This window comes from Anas acuta, chromosome 6, assembly GCF_963932015.1.
Source record: "Anas acuta chromosome 6, bAnaAcu1.1, whole genome shotgun sequence".
Classification (NCBI taxonomy): domain Eukaryota; kingdom Metazoa; phylum Chordata; class Aves; order Anseriformes; family Anatidae; genus Anas; species Anas acuta.
In genome coordinates, this window is record NC_088984.1 from 39,058,445 (window position 1) to 39,077,598 (window position 19,154).

The 19,154-nt window shown below is 41.4% G+C and overlaps 1 protein-coding gene across 6 annotated transcripts in view; it reads left to right on the plus strand.

The window, feature by feature from the left end:
- SPATS2L (spermatogenesis associated serine rich 2 like) overlaps positions 1 to 18,923 on the plus strand; it is an 80,521-nt gene extending 61,598 nt beyond the window's left edge. For all 6 annotated transcript variants that reach the window (XM_068686638.1, XM_068686635.1, XM_068686636.1 and 3 more), the window contains 6 exons: positions 1,854 to 1,989; positions 10,265 to 10,323; positions 12,772 to 12,881; positions 13,403 to 13,505; positions 16,394 to 16,614; positions 17,490 to 18,923. In XM_068686638.1, coding sequence (XP_068542739.1) covers positions 1,854 to 1,989; positions 10,265 to 10,323; positions 12,772 to 12,881; positions 13,403 to 13,505; positions 16,394 to 16,614; positions 17,490 to 17,888 — 1,028 coding nt within the window. In that variant the 3' untranslated portion in view covers positions 17,889 to 18,923. The remainder of the gene's footprint in view (positions 1 to 1,853; positions 1,990 to 10,264; positions 10,324 to 12,771; positions 12,882 to 13,402; positions 13,506 to 16,393; positions 16,615 to 17,489) is intronic.
- The last annotated feature ends 231 nt before the right edge of the window (positions 18,924 to 19,154 follow it).

Here is a 19,154-nt window from a genome sequence, read left to right on the forward strand (position 1 = left end):
GGATTCAGGGGGAAACCTTGTTACAAAAGATGAGGAGAAGGCGGAGGTGCTTAATGCCTTCTTTGCTTCAGTCTTTAGCGGCAATACCGGTTGTTCTCTGGATACCCAGTACCCTGAGCTGGTGGAAGGGGATGGGGAGCAGAATGTGGCCCTCACTATCCATGAGGAAATAGTTGGCGACCTGCTTGTGCACGTGGATGTTGTGCACAAGTCAATGGGGCCGGATGGGATCCACCCGAGCGTACTGAGGGAACTGGCAGAGGAGCTGGTCAAGCTGCTTTCCATCATTTATCAGCAGTCCTGGCTATCAGGGAAGGTCCCAGTTGACTGGCGGCTAGCAAACGTGACGCCCATTAACAAGAAGGGACAGAGGGCAGACCTGGGGAACTATAGGCCTGTCAGTTTGACCTCAGTGCCAGGGAAGCTCATGGAGCAGATTATCTTGAGAGTCATCACGCGGCACTTGCAGGGCAAGCAGGCGATCAGGCCCAGTCAGTATGGGTTTATGAAAGGCAGGTCCTGCCTGACAAACCTGATCTCCTTCTATGACCAAGTGACGCGCTTGGTGGATGAGGGAAAGGCTGTGGATGTGGTCTACCTTGATTTCAGCAAGGCTTTTGACACCGTCTCCCCACAGCATTCTCCTCAAGAAACTGGCTGCTCTTGGCTTGGACTGGCGCACGCTTCGTTGGGTTAGAAACCGGCTGGATAGCCGGGCCCAAAGAGTTGTGGTGAATGGAGTCAAATCCAGCTGGAGACCGGTCACTAGTGATGTTCCCCAGGGCTCAGTACTGGGGCCAGTCCTCTTTAATATCTTTATCGATGATCTGGATGAGGGCATCGAGTGCACCCTCAGTAAGTTTGCAGACAACACCAACTTAGGTGCGTGTGTCGATCTGCTCGAGGGTAGGAAAGCTCTGCAGGAGGATCTGGATAGCCTGCACCGATGGGCTGAGGTCAACTGCATGAAGTTTAACAAGGCCAAGTGCTGGGTCCTGTACCTGGGGTGCAACAACCCCAAGCAGAGCTACAGGCTGGGAGATGAGTGGTTGGAAAGCTGCCTGTCAGAGAATGACCTGGGAGTGATGGTTGATAGTTGGCTGAATATGAGCCAGCAGTGTGCTCAGGTGGCCAAGAAGGCCAACAGCATCCTGGCTTGCGTAAGAAGCAGTGTGGCCAGCAGGGCTAGGGAAGTGATTGTCCCCCTGTACTCGGCTCTGGTGAGGCCGCACCTCGAGTACTGTGCTCAGTTTTGGGCCCCTCGCTACAAGAAGGACATCGAGGTGCTCGAGCGAGTCCAGAGAAGGGCGACCAAGCTGGTGAGGGGTCTGGAGAACAAGTCTTACGAGGAGCAGCTGAGGGAGCTGGGCTTGTTCAGCCTGGAGAAGAGGAGGCTCAGGGGCGACCTTATCGCTCTCTATAGGTACCTTAAAGGAGGCTGTAGCGAGGTGGGGGTTGGTCTGTTCTCCCATGTGCCTGGTGACAGGATGAGGGGGAATGGGCTAAAGTTGTGCCAGGGGAGTTTTAGGTTGGATGTTAGGAAGAACTTCTTTACCGAAAGGGTTGTGAGGCATTGGAAGGGTCTGCCCAGGGTAGTGGTGGTGTCAGCATCCCTGGAGGTCTTTAAAAGACGTTTAGATGTAGAGCTTAGGGATATGGTTTAGTGGGGACTGTTAGTGTTTGGTCAGAGGTTGGAATCGATGATCTTGAGGTCTCTTCCAACCTAGAAATTCTGTGATTCTGTGACTTCATCTTAATGTGGGCAAAAAACACGTTGAGCTATTCATTCTTCCTCATTCAGAAAAGTCAAAAACACCTTTCTGACTTTGTGCTGTTTTTGTTTTCTATTTTAGGGCCAAACATTGAGAAATCAGTAAAAGATCTGCAGCGTTGCACTGTTTCTCTAACTAGATACCGCATGATGATAAAAGAGGAAGTAGATAATTCAGTGAAGAAGATCAAAGCTGCTTTTGCAGAATTACACAGCTGGTAAGTAAATCAGCTTGAGATCCACCAGCACCACCTGAGAATAAGGGGCTCATGCAGGTCACTGATATTGATTTTTTTAAACCCTGTTTGCAGTGTTTGTTTTCATAAAAAAAAAAAAAAAAAAGTGATGCCATTAAGAAACTCCTCAGCAACCAGACAGTAATACATTCATGTGTGCATGTTTACATACACAAAGGCAGACAAAACTGCAGTGTTTAGGAAGGGAAAAAAACATAGTGGGATTTTTTTCCAATGTGATCCATCTTGAGCTAATACACATTCAGTGGCAGCGTAGCTAAGCAAATTAAACTTTTCCAAAAATTCTGTCTGTGGGACTTTTTGTAGTTTTTCTCCTCTTTAAAACTCTTTTGTAGAGGTATTCTCCTGGGATTTTAGAAATCTTATATTTACTATTTATGTTGGCAGCTCTGGCATTTTGTCTGAGTATACTGATAGCTGGGTCTCTTTTGCTGTATAGTTTCCACTTTGCTCTCAGTTTTTCTGTACCTGTTAAAAACATAACATGTCATATGTCTAATCTTGTTTTCAGGCAGTCACAGTTCATTAGATCTTTAAAGATACTTGGGTTGTGGAATAGGCTTGTCGTACTCTATCCTGATTTAAGAATGCACGGGGAGAGGCTATATTATTGTATTCAGAACTGAAATTGTTTATTTTGTAAAAGTTCGTGTTTTAGCCTGAAAAATACTGAAATATATTACCTTGTACTAAAACATTAGTTAAAACGTTACTTAATAGGAGAGGTTAATGGCAAGGGAGGTGGGGAATGACCTCAAAAGTGTGTGTAAATCCAAATAGACTTAAAATGACGAAAAATAGCCTGAAAATTTTTTGAATATACTTCATTTAATTCCTTCTCCTACCAACTTTAGTGCCTAAATTGCTGGAGTAGAGTATACCAGAAGCTCTAGAATGTAATGGGTCTGTGCTCCGAATAGTCAGGCCTCACAAAGCCATTTTGTGCACATAGCATGCTGCATCTGGGCTATGTTGCCTTCTACAGCTCTTTAGTCTAATATTGAAGTTTTTCTTTGAATTTATAAAGAGAAAATTTGGTTTGAACAGCAAAAGGTGTAACTTAACACCTTTGGTAAAATTAAAAACAGTTCTAGGACGTTTAATATGATCTGGTGACACAATCTCTGAAAAAGATGTGAAGAGCTGTCTCTACTGCTTAATTAATAAAAACTCTCTGCCAGCTGTTGTAAATTCACTGCATTTGAGTAGTAATCACCAGAGTCAATGATACTATATCTTCAGACCTCATATGGTCAATGCATTGTATTCCTGGGCTGGAAGGTTTTGTTTGTGTTATTTACAAAGCAACTTCGTTACTTAAAAGTTGAACAAAGCATCACTAATGGTAGTGGGAGAATAAGGTAATTAAGTGACCTCTCAGTCTCTTGCATTTTTATCCCTTTCCTTGAGCATGGGAGTTTTACTGTGGCACAGTCAACCTATCTGTCAATGGAAATGAAGAAACTCAGTTAACTGTTCTTCCAAGAAGGCAGTGGAGTAAACAAAGGGTTGTTAGAGGCTAGGGAGGGGTGCCAGCATAGCAATGATATCTGGTCTCTTTTGTGGTAGTGATTCTAAAGCTTCTCCTGAGTTCTTGGGGAAACCTGCAACCCCCAGTTACTGCTGGAGTGTGGGCTGGTTGGCATGTATAACAGATCAATGTACAACAGCAACTAAGCACTTTCTGTGCTCAGAACTGCAGGGGTTACTTGAATGGGCTCAATACTGCAAACTGGATGGGAATGTAACTAGTTCCTGTTACAGCTGTCACCAACCACCTGAGGAGTTTCAGTGAAGCTGTGTAGTCAAGCTTTAGACTTGTGTTGCAGCTGAATGCTGAAATGCACACTACCTTTTGTTGTCTCTCTTGGGCTTGTTTTTGGTTTTCTTCATTTTGACAGTAGGATAAAAGCCCCTTTTTGTGACGTTTTTGCATTTAGTACTGACTCCTGTATTTCAGGAGTCAGTAATATTTTTAGATTGTCTATTGAATCTTCATTTTTTAACCTTGACATGGTTTTGCCAGTCACAGTTGGTAAAGAATTGCAAAGATGACAAGTCTTCCACCTACCTTCAGGTATCACATGGAAGTATTAATATGGAGATAAATGAATACTACATGTGGCCCAAGACATCCTGAAAACTTCAGCAGAGAGAGCCTCAAAAAATTCTCCTTTTAGCAGCAGAAACTGTTGAGTGACAGTTGCCAGTGGAAGTTCATGTCTCTGTCTCAGTATTTTGCAGTTCGACCTGACCAGTAGAAGGAAATAACTTGTGAACACACACAGTCAGTGTTGTGCTGCTGTTTAAAAAGTCACCTACTTGGCAAAACAGTGCATACTACCTTTCCGCAATCTAAAAAAGGAGTGGTATGGAGCACATGTGCTGTAACTAGTTGGAAAAAAAAATAATGCAATGCTTTCTTCCCAATTTTTCTTTTTAAAGGAGTGGAGCCAAAAAAACAATCCCAGGGAGACATTTTGTTTAAAAATACTGCAGTGAGCTCTTTCTCTTTCTTGAAGAGACTTTCAAGAGCTGCCAACTGGAGTAATTCTCTCTGTATGCCCAGAAGTGATAATGACTTGCTTTTAATACGCTGCTTCTTGTGCCAGAAGATATCAGAACATTTTACAGACCGTGGGCTAGACTGGACAGGTGCCCCATTCTCTGAGAAATCTTCTGCAGTATCGTGTGTGTATGTGCTTCTGCTGTGACCTAGCATCCTCTTCACACCCTGTTCTTGCAGAGCCTGCTATGGCATTACTTTCCCCAAGGCTAAGAGAGAGCTGGGCAGAGCAACCTGAAGGGGCACTCTTTCCTGGACTACCGTGTGCACCTGAAAGCTATGAGGAACAGTACTAACAGTTCTGCCTGAGCCAGTGTTTCTTCTCATTACATCCAGCTGTGGGGCATGGCTATTGGGCATACCTCGGTGTGAATGAAAACAAACTGCTCCAGTATTGCAATATTTTGCTTGGATGCAAAATCTGTCAGAATGTAGCCATGTCACACGTGTAGGGCAGGGAAAGGAGAATTCTAAACACTGTTTAAGATGCAGGGGAAGGTCAGTAAAGCTAAGTGAATTCCCTATTCACTAGTGCATTTGAGGTATTTGTTGCCAAGGTTGAAACCCATGTGCTGTAATTGTGTTCTCACTTTTCTACAGAGGCTGAGTAATGATCTTAGGGATAAAAAGAGAGCCCCATGAAATCCAAGAGAAATGTGTAAAGTACAAAAGGAGCCACAGTTCCTCATAGCATCTCTTGCCAGCAAATCATTTTCACATATTGAAAAGAAACAGCTGCTACTTGCCCATACAGTCTGCTTCCAACCACAAGCGGAAAGTACCCTGTAGTAATAGGGGCCAGGTTTAATTAACACTGCGCAGAACTGGACAAACAAAGACTAGCCGCCTCTACTCTTTGCATCTTAAACACTTTAGTATGTCAAATGCTTTATAAAGAACATGAAAACCAGCATACACAGTGAACAAAAAGCACTTGAGAGCTTCAGCATACTGGGGGCAAAACATTGACATAATGCTGGTAATGGACTTGGACAAGGGGACAACTAGGAGGCATGTGATAAATGTTTGGGGAAGATAAAGCCAACTTTCAGTTGTTCTCTAATTTAAAATCAAAGTAAAGCAGTGGTTAAATGGGGGAAGGACTCATTTAAAAGAACATATTTGTACCTGTGATAACTCAGTGCTGGATGATGAGCAATACTGCCAGTGCTCATAGCTGGAGAGCTGAGTGAACATAGGCATCCCCTTACTGGGATTCCTACTTGGTAAACTGGAAAGATAATAGTTTATTTTTCCTGTAGTCCAGATTCAGTGGCACTAGATGCAGAGCTGCCTTTGTTAGTGACATGATAGTTATTGTATGGGCAGATGCCTGGAAAAGCCAGGACTGTTGTTGCTTTACACTACTGAGCAGAGTTCCTGTGCTGCTTCTCTCTGCATTTCCAGGCAGTCCTCATTAGCTTTCTGTCTACATGTGTACTGGGTCTGGCTGGGATGTTATCTTTCCCTGCAGCAGCCCATACAGTGCTGTGCTCTGCACTTGTAGCTAGAACAGCAGTGGTATCCCACCAGTGTTGTGTCTGCTGCTGAGCAGTGCTTGCGCAGCATCAGGACTCTCTCTAACCCTCCTAGGGGAGTGGGCAAAAAAGTGAGAAGAGAAACATCACCAGGGTAGCTGACCTAAACCAACCAAAGGGATGTTCCGTACCATGTGGTGTCACACTCAGCAATAAAAGGTGGGAAAAGGAAGAAGGGAGGGATGGGCTCTCGTTGTGAAAACATTGGGCCTCCTCCCGAACACCAGCTACGTGCGTTGAGGCCCTGCTTCAACGACGTGGTCAAGCATCACTCATTCGTGGGAAGTAGAGAGGAATTTATTTCCTCTGCACTTCCACATAGCCGTTACTTGTTTTGTTTGTTTGTTTTCCTCCCTTATTTCCCCCTTCCCTTTTCCTTTCCCTTTTTTCTCTTTAGTTAAATTGTTAATAATCATCTTTCCTTAATTATTATTATTATTTCACTTTAATTAAATTATCCTTATCTCAACCTGTGAGTTGTTCTTTACTTTACTTCTTCCCCTCCTCATCTAAGGAGGGGGAGTGAGAGAGCGGTTGTGGTGTTTAGCTGCCTGGCGCGGTAAAACCACCACCACGTGTCTGTTTGCCAGCTGACTTTTTGTAGACCTTATGTCCCTAAAGAGCAGATTTTCAAATCTTCTTGCAGTTTGTTCTAATATTTGTTTACCTGTCAGTCACATGATCCAGTCCATAACCTTGTTAGTGCACAGAAAAAATGTTCTGTCAAAAGTTTAGGTTTCCTGGGCCCCAGTGTTTTTTTCAGGTACCTTCAAAGAGCAGCATTTCTGCTGAGGCTACCAAGCCTTGCCCATATTTCTAGAGGGTCCAGGAGGATCTAAGCAAGCAGCTCTGGTCTCAGGGTAGCTAATTGGCTGCATAGCTGCAGCATCAGGAGAGGAGACTACTTGTTTGCTTCTTGCTGCCTCCAGCGGTTTGGAATTACCCTAGCTGAGTATTCGTGGAAGAAGCAGGTGCACCTCATGAAAATGGAGGGAATTTCATGAAATGAGATGCGTAATTCCCTCTTCTTGCCCCTTTGTCCTTTACAGATACTTGCTTCATTCTCATATTTTTTACTAAGCTTGCAAAGGTGGATTTCAGAGCTTTCTAAAGTAGATTCTACTGTCTCATAGTCTTTTTTGGTTTTGGAGGCCATGCAGGTAGATCGTTGATTTTGTATGTTATTTTGGAAGAAAATCTTGACACACCTGTCCATCTTTCAAAATATAAGACAGTGTCTTGGGCCTGTTTCAGGTGCAGTACAAGGGAACTGCAGATCCCTGGATACCAGGAGCAAAGATCACAGAATCATCTAGGTTGGAAGAGACCTCCAAGATCACAGAGTCCAACCTCTGACCTAATACTAAACAGTCCACCACTAAACCATATCACTAAGGTCTACATCTAAATGTCTTTTAAAGACCTCCAGGGACGGTGACTCCACCACTTCCCTGGGCAGACCCTTCCAATGCCTCACAACCCTCTCAGTAAAGAAGTTCTTCCTAACATCCAACATAAAACTCCCTGGCACAACTTAAGCCCATTCTCCCTCATCTTGTCACCAGGCACATGGGAGAATAGACTAATCCCTATCTCACTACAGCCTCCTTTAAGGTACCTATAGAGAGCAATAAGCTCGCCCATGAGCCTCATTTTCTTCATGCTGAACAAGCCCAGCTCCCTCAGCTGCTCCTCATAAGCCTTGTTCTCCAGACCCCTCACCAGCTTGGTCGCCCTTCTCTGGACTCGCTCGAGCACCTCGATGTCCTTCTTGTAGCGAGGGGCCCAAAACTGAGCACAGTACTCGAGGTTGGCCTCACCAGAGCCGAGTACAGGGGGACAATCACTTCCCTAGCCCTGCTGGCCACACTGCTTCTTACGCAAGCCAGGATGCTGTTGGCCTTCTTGGCCACCTGAGCACACTGCTGGCTCATATTCAGCCAACTATCAACCATCACTCCCAGGTCCTTCTCTGCCAGGCAGCTCTCCAACCACTCATCTCCCAGCTTGTAGCTCTGTTTGGGGTTATTGCGCCCCCAGTGCAGGACCCAGCACTTGGCCTTGTTGAACTTCATACACTTGGCCTCAGCCCATCGGTGCAGCCTATCCAGATCCTCCTGCAGAGCCTTCCTGCCCTTGAGCAGATCGACACACGCACCTCAGTTGGTGTCATCTGCAAACACTGAGGGTGCACTTGATCCCCTCATCTAGATCATCAATAAAGGCATTAAAGAGGACTGGCCCCAGTACTGAGCCCTGGGGAACGCCACTAGCGACCAGCCTCCAGCTGGATTTGACTCCATTCACCACAACTCTTTGGGCCTGGCTACCCAGCCAGTTTTTAACTCAACGAAGCATACGCCAGTCCAAGCCAAGAGCAGCCAGTTTCTTGAGGAGAATGCTGTGGGGAGCGGTGTCAAAAGCCTTGCTGAAGTCAAGATAGACCACATCCACAGCCTTTCCCTCATTCACCCAGCGCGTCACTTGGTCATAGAAGATCAGGTTCGTCAAGCAGGACCTGCCTTTCATAAACCCATGCTGACTGGGCCTGATCGCCTGCTTGCCCTGCAAGTGCCACGTGATGACTCTCAAGAGGATCTGCTTCATGAGCTTCCCTGGCACTGAGGTCAAACTGACAGACCTACAGTTCCCTGGGTCTACCCTCTGGCCCTTGTTAATGGGCATCATGTTTGCTAGCTGCCAATTGACTGGGACCTCACCTGATAGCCAGGACTGCTGAGAAGAGACCTGTGAGCAATAGGGTTGATGTTATAACCTGAGCAAAGAGGAAGTTTCATCCTCATCCACAGCTCTTCAAAAGCCCAGAGCCTGCTTTAAAACCCATAGACTACTTAGTTTTCTCTCAATCTTCCCATTGTCTCACCTACCTGAATGTGATCGGCTCGTACCTCAACCCTCATCTCACTGATCCTTAGAAGCCCTCTGTGTTCACAAGTGCACACTGTGCCATCTTGAAGTTCAGATTAGATGCTGCAGGGTGTGTGGTATAGCAATGTTGTGTGTGATTTAGGGTGCTGAGAAATCTTGAGCCAGCTCTACTTGCCATGCTCATGTCAGATTTCGGTATGTCATATTCTGGAGATACAGTGCAGTTTGTCTCAGAAACCAAGCCAAATTTCCTGTGGCTGTTTTTAGGTCCTGGTGTCTTCCACTAGGTACAAAAGCTTGTTGAGAACTCCACTCTTCCCTCGAGTGCGTGCCTAGATTTACTTGTGGTGTTTGACTGGCTTTTTGCAGTTTCTCCCTAGCTGCTTGAGTTTACTTACATAAACGGCACCATTAACATTGGTGGTGTTTATTAAACGTGAATATGAGTAAGAATAATCCTGTGAGGGGAAGCTGGAGTGGTGTACCAGAGCATTGCCCACTGGAGAGCATTCTGCAGTTTTGTTATTTCACTGAATATTGTTGCTGGCTTGGTGATATGAACGTTTTACCAGACCCCCTATCTGCCCTCGGTAGATCCGCCTGATCAATTTGCACTTCGATAAAAACTTTGATCAGTTTGCTGTCAGGGATCACACACCAGAGAGTTGTAAAAGGAGAAGCTTGTGAGATCTTCAGAAAGGTCCTGTGAAAGGGGAACTGATCCTTTCCAGACTTTGGTGGTTGAGTAAGCTGACCTCTCTCAAGGCTTATTCACTTTATTTTACCCTGACATATTTTGCAAGGATATCTCTATAGGAAGAGAAGGAGCTCTTTTTCCACATGGCTTTCATACTGTTTTATTCTTAGTACAGCACTGAAAATGAAGTTGTATTAACTTGGGTAGCAAGCAACAGTGGTATATCTGGCTTAATTAGAAAAGAGACTGTTTAGTCATTTGAGAACTGCTGTGCCTAGGCAGTGAGGAAGAAGCATATCAGAATGACTTCCACATTTCTGCAGATAAATGGGCAGACCAGTGAAATGTTTGTTTAAATTAACATACGCTGATTGTAACTAATTTTATACTGAGTTTGCCTAGTTGTTTTGTAGTCTTCCATTTCTTTAAAATCTTACTAATTTCAAAACTGCCATAACTAATATCTGAAAGCCTTTCATTAGCTTTTGATTTTGGTGGAGATCTAGCATGGATTAAATTGCAGTTTTCTTTTTTTTCCTTTTTCAGCATCATAGACAAAGAAGTGTCATTAATGGCAGAAATTGATAAAGTTAAAGAAGAAGCCAGTAAGTACAAAGCGTGTCAGGGAACTTTTGGTATAGTCATGGAAAAAATTGTTTTGTTTGGCAGAAAATCTACATTATACGTCAATTCAGTTAGCAGTGTTCCTGTATCTTTCATTGTACACATATTCTTAGGTGTTTTGGTATAGTTTCTATCTGTAAGGATTATGCATCAAAGTTTCAGTATTATGAAATTAAGATAAACCAAAAGTTTGCATGAAGTTAGATTAAAAATATTTATTCATTCTGTTTACTTACCAGAGCTTTTGATCACATTTTCACCTCATTTCTATGGTTTGTTGAGTACTTCATTTTATTTTCTTATTTGATGTGTTTGCTTGCTTATATATATGAGTTAGAATGCTGGAAGTTACTGAGGAACAGGTTGCTCTGGCTTTGCATAGCTGTCATGAATTAGACCAAGAAAAATCAAAAAACAGATGTTTACTGGAATCTGTTTTCTTATTAATCTTTGGGAATTTGTCTCATTTCAGTCTTTTGCGTCTCTGTTTCTTGCATAGGGTGTACATGTATGTGTGTGTATTGTGGGTTGGGAGAGGGGCAATTTGATGCATGCATCAGGATACCACAATATCTGTCATATAACCCATCAGAGATATGGTATTTGTGGACCTGTAGAACAAGTCTTACAAGGAGCAGCTGAGGGAGCTGGGCTTGTTCAGCCTGGAGAAAAGGAGGCTCAGGGGCAACCTTATTGCTCTCTATAGGTACATTAAATTGAGGCTGTAGCAAGGTGGGGGTTGGTCTGTTTTCCCACGTGCCTGGTGACAGGATGAGGGGGAATGGGCTAAAGTTGTGCCAGGGGAGGTTTAGGTTGGATATTAGGAAGAACTTCTTTACTGAGAGGGTTGTGAGGCATTGGAAGGGTCTGCCCAGGGAAGTGGTGGAGTCACCATCCCTGGAGGTCTTTAAAAGACGTTTAGATGTAGAATTTAGCGATATGGTTTAGTGGAGGACTGGTTAGTGTTAGGTCAAAGGTTGGACTCTGTGATCTTGGAGGTCTCTTCCAACCTAGACGTTTCTGTGATTCTGTGTAATTCTGTGATTTCTGGATACTTGGCTGGCGTCTCATGCTGAGATTTAATCTGATAAAAGTTTCTCAGACTTGTAAACCATGTTCCACAAAAAGGAATTGAAAAGGTCAGTTAGAGAAACATAAACGCCTGTCATTAGGATAAGTAGGTAATGTAGGCACAGGTTAACCAACAGGTCTGAGGAAACTCTAGCCACCCCTTGACTTTCTGTAAACCCTGCCCTGTGCAACACACACTCTTCTATTGCAGCATGGTTGCTCCCATACAGCTGTACAGACACCACTCTCCCCTGCATTTGTTGAACTATGCTGTACTTTCAAAAGAAGCTCCCATGCAATTAAATATAGTGGGTTGAGAAATAAATTCTGAAATACCATCAATTCTCTCCTTAAAAAAAAAAAAAAAAAAAAGCATTACAAAGTATGAGCTAGTTAAGAGACTTGTAAGGACCACTCCAGAATTCTGTGGCAAAGGAAGGAAGCAAAAGAAGCCCAAGTCTCAACATCAGTAATGAAATCAGTGGCCTTATGAAGCTTTACAGCAGCAGCCACCCCCTTACCATGATTATTCGCATAAGCTCTAGACAAAAGACTATGATTGCTTATTGTTTTACATTTAGACACTGTCTTTCTTCTCTGCCATAAGTGATGATCCCATCAGACAATCAATCATTTGTTCCTTTTACATTAAATCACCATGTAGGTAGCAGTATTTGCATATAGTTAATTTTCTACCAAAACTGTAATATATCACATCATCCTGAATGTAAATGGACTGTAATTTTGTGACTCACAGTTAATCTTTTCTTTTTAAATGTAGCTATTCACCACTTCCTTATAAGAAGCATATGAGATGGGCAGTATTGAATAGTTATTTTTTAATTAAGGCTGGTGGCCTTTGTAATAGTGCTTTGACCTAGAAATGGCAATTGTGTATATTCTGTACTTGAAAGTAAAATTGCAGTGCCTGTGATTTAAACATAAACCATATATGAACAGATTTTTTTCAGGGGAGCTAAAAAGCCCCTGTATTCATAAAATGCAGCATGTCTTCAGAAATAGGCTGCTGTGTCAGCAAATGTACTGCTTCTTTCTGTGTCTAAATGAAAGGCTTCCTGAATTTATACTTAATAAGGCAGTGGAAAATTGAAAACAACATGTTTCTGCCCCTGTTTATCTAAACATTACCTTTTCCTTTGTGATAGGTATCCTATTTTGAGATCATTTCAACATTAGGCAGTTCGGTTAAACAAACTGCACAAGCAGCATCATATTCTGTTTAGTTCAAATGTGGTGTGTGTGTTTGCCTCATGATGTAGTGTTAATGCCAAAAAAGAAATGAATTACGGACCAATTTAGCGTCCTAGCAATAATTATTGACTATTGGTATTTGGTAGTGGAAATTCTGACTGCTCGGCAGAAGAAAGCTGAAGAGCTGAAGAGACTGACGGACCTAGCCAGTCAGATGGCTGAAGCACAACTGTCTGAACTCAGGGCCGAAATTAAGGTCAGGAATTTGCTTCTGTTTGGTTATGTTAGCTGTTTGTGCAAATGTGAAGAAAGCACTGTATTGTTAAAATGCCCAGTCTATGAACCTGCTATGAACCAAAGGGTAACTAGCTTTCTGGGGGGAAACATACCTTCTTGAAGCATTAAAGGACATCTGAGCAGTCTGCATATGCTGTCAGAGAAGTGTAAGCTATCCCCTTCACAAGTAGAGCTGTTTGTGTATCATTTATCAGACCCGGTTAACAAGTAAACCCGATAGCTTCAGGTTCAGTGATCAAATGAAATGACCCACTTCCCACATGCGGGAGTACTCCACTCATCACTGGGCTGTGAGAATTGTCATTTGGTAAGGATGTGAAAATGTTTGGTTCTGCATAAAGATCCTGTGTACAGGACAATGTCAAGAGATTGTTGAGCCTTAATGTGATCTCAAGATGAGTATCAATTGTTTTTTTATACCATCCATATGGTCTTTTGATCAGAATGCAAATTACAGTTAACCTGCCTGTATTTTTGCAGCACTTTGTAAGTGAACGGAAATATGATGAAGAGCTGGGTAGGTCTGCACGATTTTCCTGTGATACAGAACAACTGAAGACCCAGATTCAGCTCTGTGGAGAGAGTAAGTGCTGGTGATACATCACACCCAAGTTCTCAGAATGTCATGTCCCACATACCTATCCAGGAAATGCGGTCAGAAATAATGGCATCTGTAATGCCAGCACGTGTGTGTGTAGTAAGTCTGATGGAATGGTATGCAGCAGTCTTACTGAATATACACTGGGCACTTTTACAGTATGCAATATGCTAAGCTCACTGTACATGTGTTGAACAAACCGTCTGCACAGTTGCCGTCTTTGTCAGAGATTTACCAATATTACTGAGGTCGGTTGGAGTTTTCCATCTAAAAAGCAATTCAGCTGTAGGGAACTTTCAAATTTGGTAGTTACTTATGATTAACTAATAAATTGGAGGCTTCTCTGTGTGACCACACTATTATGAGACCAATTCACATATCTCCTGCTAAGGAGCAAGTTCCCAACTTTATAGCCATATTTATTGGGTTTTCCAGGATCCAAATATTACTCTTTGGAAACCACCTCCTGTTCTGCTTGGAAATTTATGTTTGTTTTCTGCTCCAAATATCATGTTCCTGCTGTAAAATGAGAAATAAGCTATCTCACATCTTTGCCATGCCTTTTTTTTCCCTCCAGAAAAGTAAATGCTGTAGTGCTTAGACCCAACTGACACTCAGCCCTATGATATCCTATCAGCACCATCACTCAGGAAGAAAAACCATTAACACAATACTGAACTAGTGCATCTTGGTGAAAGGAAAACATTTTTAGGAAGAGAATAAACGTTTTCAAGGAGTTACTAGAAATAGAAAAAAGGAAAACATATCTTGGTCTGCTAATGCAGTCTTGTGGTGGCACAGCTAAAAAAAGTGACTCATTTGAGGCATAATCAGTTTTATTCATTAGACCATAAGAATTGCTTTTGCAGAACACTTTGAAAATCCATCTAAGCCTGTATCCTGTCTCTCATTGAAGCCAACTCAGGATGTTTCAAAGGAAGGCATAAACTTCCCAGGAATGCATCTAATTGTTCAGTGACCTCATAGCACCCATCTCATACCCTGAAGGAACAAAAGTAATTGGATTGACATACATCGAGAATGCCTGATGATGAGTTCTAATCTTTATGACAAGCAATTGGATTTTTATATGTGCTTCCATGCAAGGCAGTCTGGTTTAGGGATGAGAAAACAGTAGCATTCAATAACAGCTGACCTCAGTGATCTTACAGAAAATAGATTTCATTGTGCAAATGATCGCATTGTTTTTTTTGAAGAAGACACCTATTGAGAGAAATATTTGATGTTAGCATAAGTGAGTAGGAGCCTTTAAAAAAACAAACAAAAAAAACGAAAGCAAACAAAAAGGATGGTTCTCAGTTGCTAAAATTACTGTCCTAAAAGTAGAAAAATAGAAGTACCTATTAGATAAAAAATCATGTGTCTCACAGAAAATGCTCTTTCTAGTTTGTGTCATCTGTGCTAGAGGGGAACAAGGAAATTCTGTAATCAGAAAAATCAAAACAGCAAATTAAAGTTGAGAGCTGTATTTACATCAATAGCCTCAGAATCCTTTTTGAGACTACCCAGGAGCCATTACACAGAAGCAGACATCTTGAATTGCTTGTGGAAATGCAGAGAGGCAGGAGTAAAGGATTTGTTTGGTGCACTTCACATCTAGATATGGAAGTGTTTAAGAAATCCTCGTGTCTCAAAATACTAAGTAGGGAGCAGAAATATGAGATGAGCAATAGTGATTTCTGATAGTGCTGACTGTACTGTGGTCTATATATTGGGGATTAGTGCATAGCATTCAGTTCATTTGATAGATAACCATGGTAAACATGTCTACCATGGTAGACAAGCATTGTTAACCACTTCTTTAGAAAGAGCAACAGCCACTAGATTATTTTTTTTCTTCTTAAAAATATTTAGGCATACTAAGGAAGCTTTCATGGCTATTACCTGTGTTGCAGCTAGTATGTATGTAGCCTGCAAGCTCCAGGGTCTTCAGCTTTCCATGATCAGTGAATGATCTGGAATCAAATTAGTGCATGGTGTCTACAGGCACAACTTCCTTTGACCTCAAACAGTAGAGAGTTACTGGCATACCACTTGCTTCCTTCCAATGTTTCTTCATTTAGGAGGAATAATGATCCAATTAGGAGCATTACTGATAGAACAGCAGTGTGAGGGGCAGTCCAGCAGCATGTGGGTTCAGCCCAACTGGTTAAAATTTGCAAGCAAACTAATAGCTGCCAGGAATTTTGAAGAGTTTTCTTGGATAACCGAAGGCGTGGGTTGGCAGTCAGTGGGGCTTTCATACTCATCATTGACAAAAAAAAATATAAAAATTGCTGAAGTACATATACCTTCATATAAAGCACATCCATAACAGTTACGTGATTTGTATTTGAGCTGAAAATACTTAGTAGGATAGGCAATGGGTCCGTTTTAACCGTTGGTTTCATGGGCTTTGAGACACCTCTGATCTTTGCACAATACATTTTTAAACAGTGCTAAAATAATAGACTGTCTTCTAAGCTCTCTGGTATAGTCACAAGCTAGTCTGTTCTAACTACCAAGGTAGCTCCCGAGACCCTGTTTTTTATTTGTGGTCAACCTTTAGGCAGGTGCCCTGAGGAAAATGGTTCCTCATATTTACAGTACAAACAGAATTGTTCTAGTTTTAGTGTGGTTCTACTATACCAGCTTTTTTGTCTCCATAACCCCTTAATGAGGCAGTTTCAAAGAAGTAAAACAGTATGATCTAATTCTTACCCTAGTTATCTCACTTACTTCATTATCTAAAGTAAGGCTAGAATGATGCTACAAAAAGTAACTGTAAGCAGGATGAGAATACAGCATTATGTTTAGATGTTGATTATTTAACTGGTAATACAGAATACTTTTTATTTTTTTAATTTTTATAGTTTCTCACCCAAAGAACAACTATTCCTCAAGAACACCATGTAGTTCAGTGCTGTCTTCAGTGACCTCACATGCAACAACGGGCAAGCAAAATACACACACTCGAAAGTCCTCTAGTAATGCCAAGAACTCTGATAACAAAACACCCAACACTAAAGTACAAAGTCATCATTCTTCCAATCCTACAGAATCTTCTTCCCAAGGAATACCAACAAATAAGCAGGTAAGAAACCAGTTATGAACTAAGCTAGACGATGTCAAAAAAAAATCAGATTAACATCTCTTACTGGAAGTCGTTAGTACAAAATCAAATACTGGTTTGTAGATCATATATTTAATTCATAATTTTCAAAAATATGCAAACGTGAGTATGTCTTTTCCGGATTCATTTTCAAGGTAGTATGAAGGTAGTTCATACAGTTCTTGTGCTGTTGTGCTTACTCAGGTAAAGCTACCACTAAAGCTGGTCTGAATTTTGTCTCAGTTTTTTTGAGGCTTGAAAAGGTGTGTGAAGGGAAGTATAAGAGCAACACACAATGTCAGTGCACGTATGGAATCAACTGTCCTAGTAGCTATGCGAATAACGTAATATATCCTGTTCCTACTACTGATCAAAACTTTCTCTGAGCAAGATATCACAATGGATATCTCTCCCAACATGTGGTTTCTTAACTTGACTAATTTACATGTTAATTTCTGTTTGTCTTGCAGTCGTTAGACAGTACTTCTCACTAGACAAGGTATTTTAGAAAAAAAAAAAAAGGAAAACAGTCAGTGACAATTTCTTTGATACCTCTTAGTTGCTGCTGTTGAGAAGTCAAGTACTTCATCTCTCTTTTCCATTTTTTCTTGAATCATGGCAGATTTTAATTTGGCATCTCTGGTGAACCTTCCACATATGTTTCCAGGCTACTCAGATGTAGTATGTTACTCGTAGTTCAGTCTTTGTGTTGTTTCAAAATTGTTTTCCTTCTCTAGTTATACTGAGAATTTTATTCTGCAATTTCTGTTAATTCTGATTGCTGTATTTCTTGTCCTGTAGAAGATTGCAGATGATCTAACAGTTATTTTCAATAATTTCAATTTCTTTCTGGGTAGAATGGGCCTTCTAGTCAGAGACGAAGATTCAACACACAGCACCAAAATATCCGTCTCAGTGGATCTCTTAAGTCGCAAGGTGCCTGTAATGAGGCAGATCAAAATAATATAAAAAGTGGTTCCAGGTCTGAACACAGAAGACAGCAGCATAACAGCTTCAGACCTAAAAATAAAGGAGCTACAAAAAATCAAGAGCAGTCCGCAACTGTAAAGACCACAGAGAATCTGACACATTCGGAAAAGACACGACGGAAGCATCATACAGCAGACACCACAGATCACAGGCCTTTCCGAGGCAGCGTTGGCAGGGTGTCACAATGCAATTTATGCCCAGCAAGGATGGAGGTTTCCGCTGATGCCACTGTTCTTTCGGTGCCAGCTGTGACTTTGGTGGCTTAAAATGTCACAGTGAAGGCAGGCAGAAAAATTTTAATCTCTTCAATTTAGTTTCTTGCTCAAGATGCTTGTTGGTGAAGAAAATAAGTCAGAACATAGTCATTTTAAATCTGTTGCTGCTTAAAACTTGTTGGTATCTTTACTACTTACTGATTATTAAAATTATACTTCAAAGGCTTTGCCCGATATGTTCACTGTTACTTTGTCATGACAGTACAGAATCTTACCAAAGCAGCATTTACTTCTTAGAAGAATAAAGTCCAGATTGGAAAAATAAATTGATGTCGCAATAGCAAAAGACCTGTTGTAGATACGTGGTTATACCAGTCAACATTGTTTGTTTTTTTTTGAGCAGCCTGTGTTAGAAGGATGCCAGGATGGCTGTGTGCTGCGGTCTGCAATGAAATCAAATAATCTTACAGAATTTTTCTACAATCTCTATACACCTTTTTCTTTCTGTGCATGCATCTGTGTGCATGTATACACACACATACACGCACACTGTATACACACAGTATTGCTATATATGAAAAAATTTGAAAAAGCAGTACATTGGATTCTAGCTTATTATTCCATAAACTGACATCTTTAAATGTAGCTATAAATTGTATTAAATGTATTACATATTGGTATTTTCATTGACAAACTATTTTTATGAAAATGCTAATTTCATTCAAGTTTGGATTGTATATAGTCATGGCTATTCACATGCACAGCCCTTTTCTCCATACGTATCAGCCACTTTTCTATGACTAGTTGGATTTATTTTTTTGCACATGAAAAGTCACAGGTGTTCTAGACTTGAATCCAAATTATTTTTCTATATTTTTGCAGTAGGAACCATCTGTCCATAATGAGCTATGACTAATAAATTTGTTACAGCAATGTGCAGCAGAATCTGGAGGTACGTATTTAAGCAGATATTACATCTTTCTGAGTTTTCTATTAAAATAAAAATCTTAGTGTTAATGTTATGATTCTGTATTTCAGAAAACTTGTTTCTTCAAAAAATTAAAATAAAATCTCCTTTCTAAAATATTCTGGTGTTTCCTGCCTTGCACTACCTAACCACTTATCATCTTATTCAAATTATGTGTGATTAATTCAACTGATAGCAGTTGTGGGAGGCTTTCAGTTTGAATTTGGATTGGAACAGGCTTTTGCTGTTAGCTAGGTTCCAATGCCACAAGTGCACAGAACAGCACCTTCCCATAAGAATAGAGTTGATCCTGGACAATTCTACATTAGAAGTTATTTAACATAGCAAGG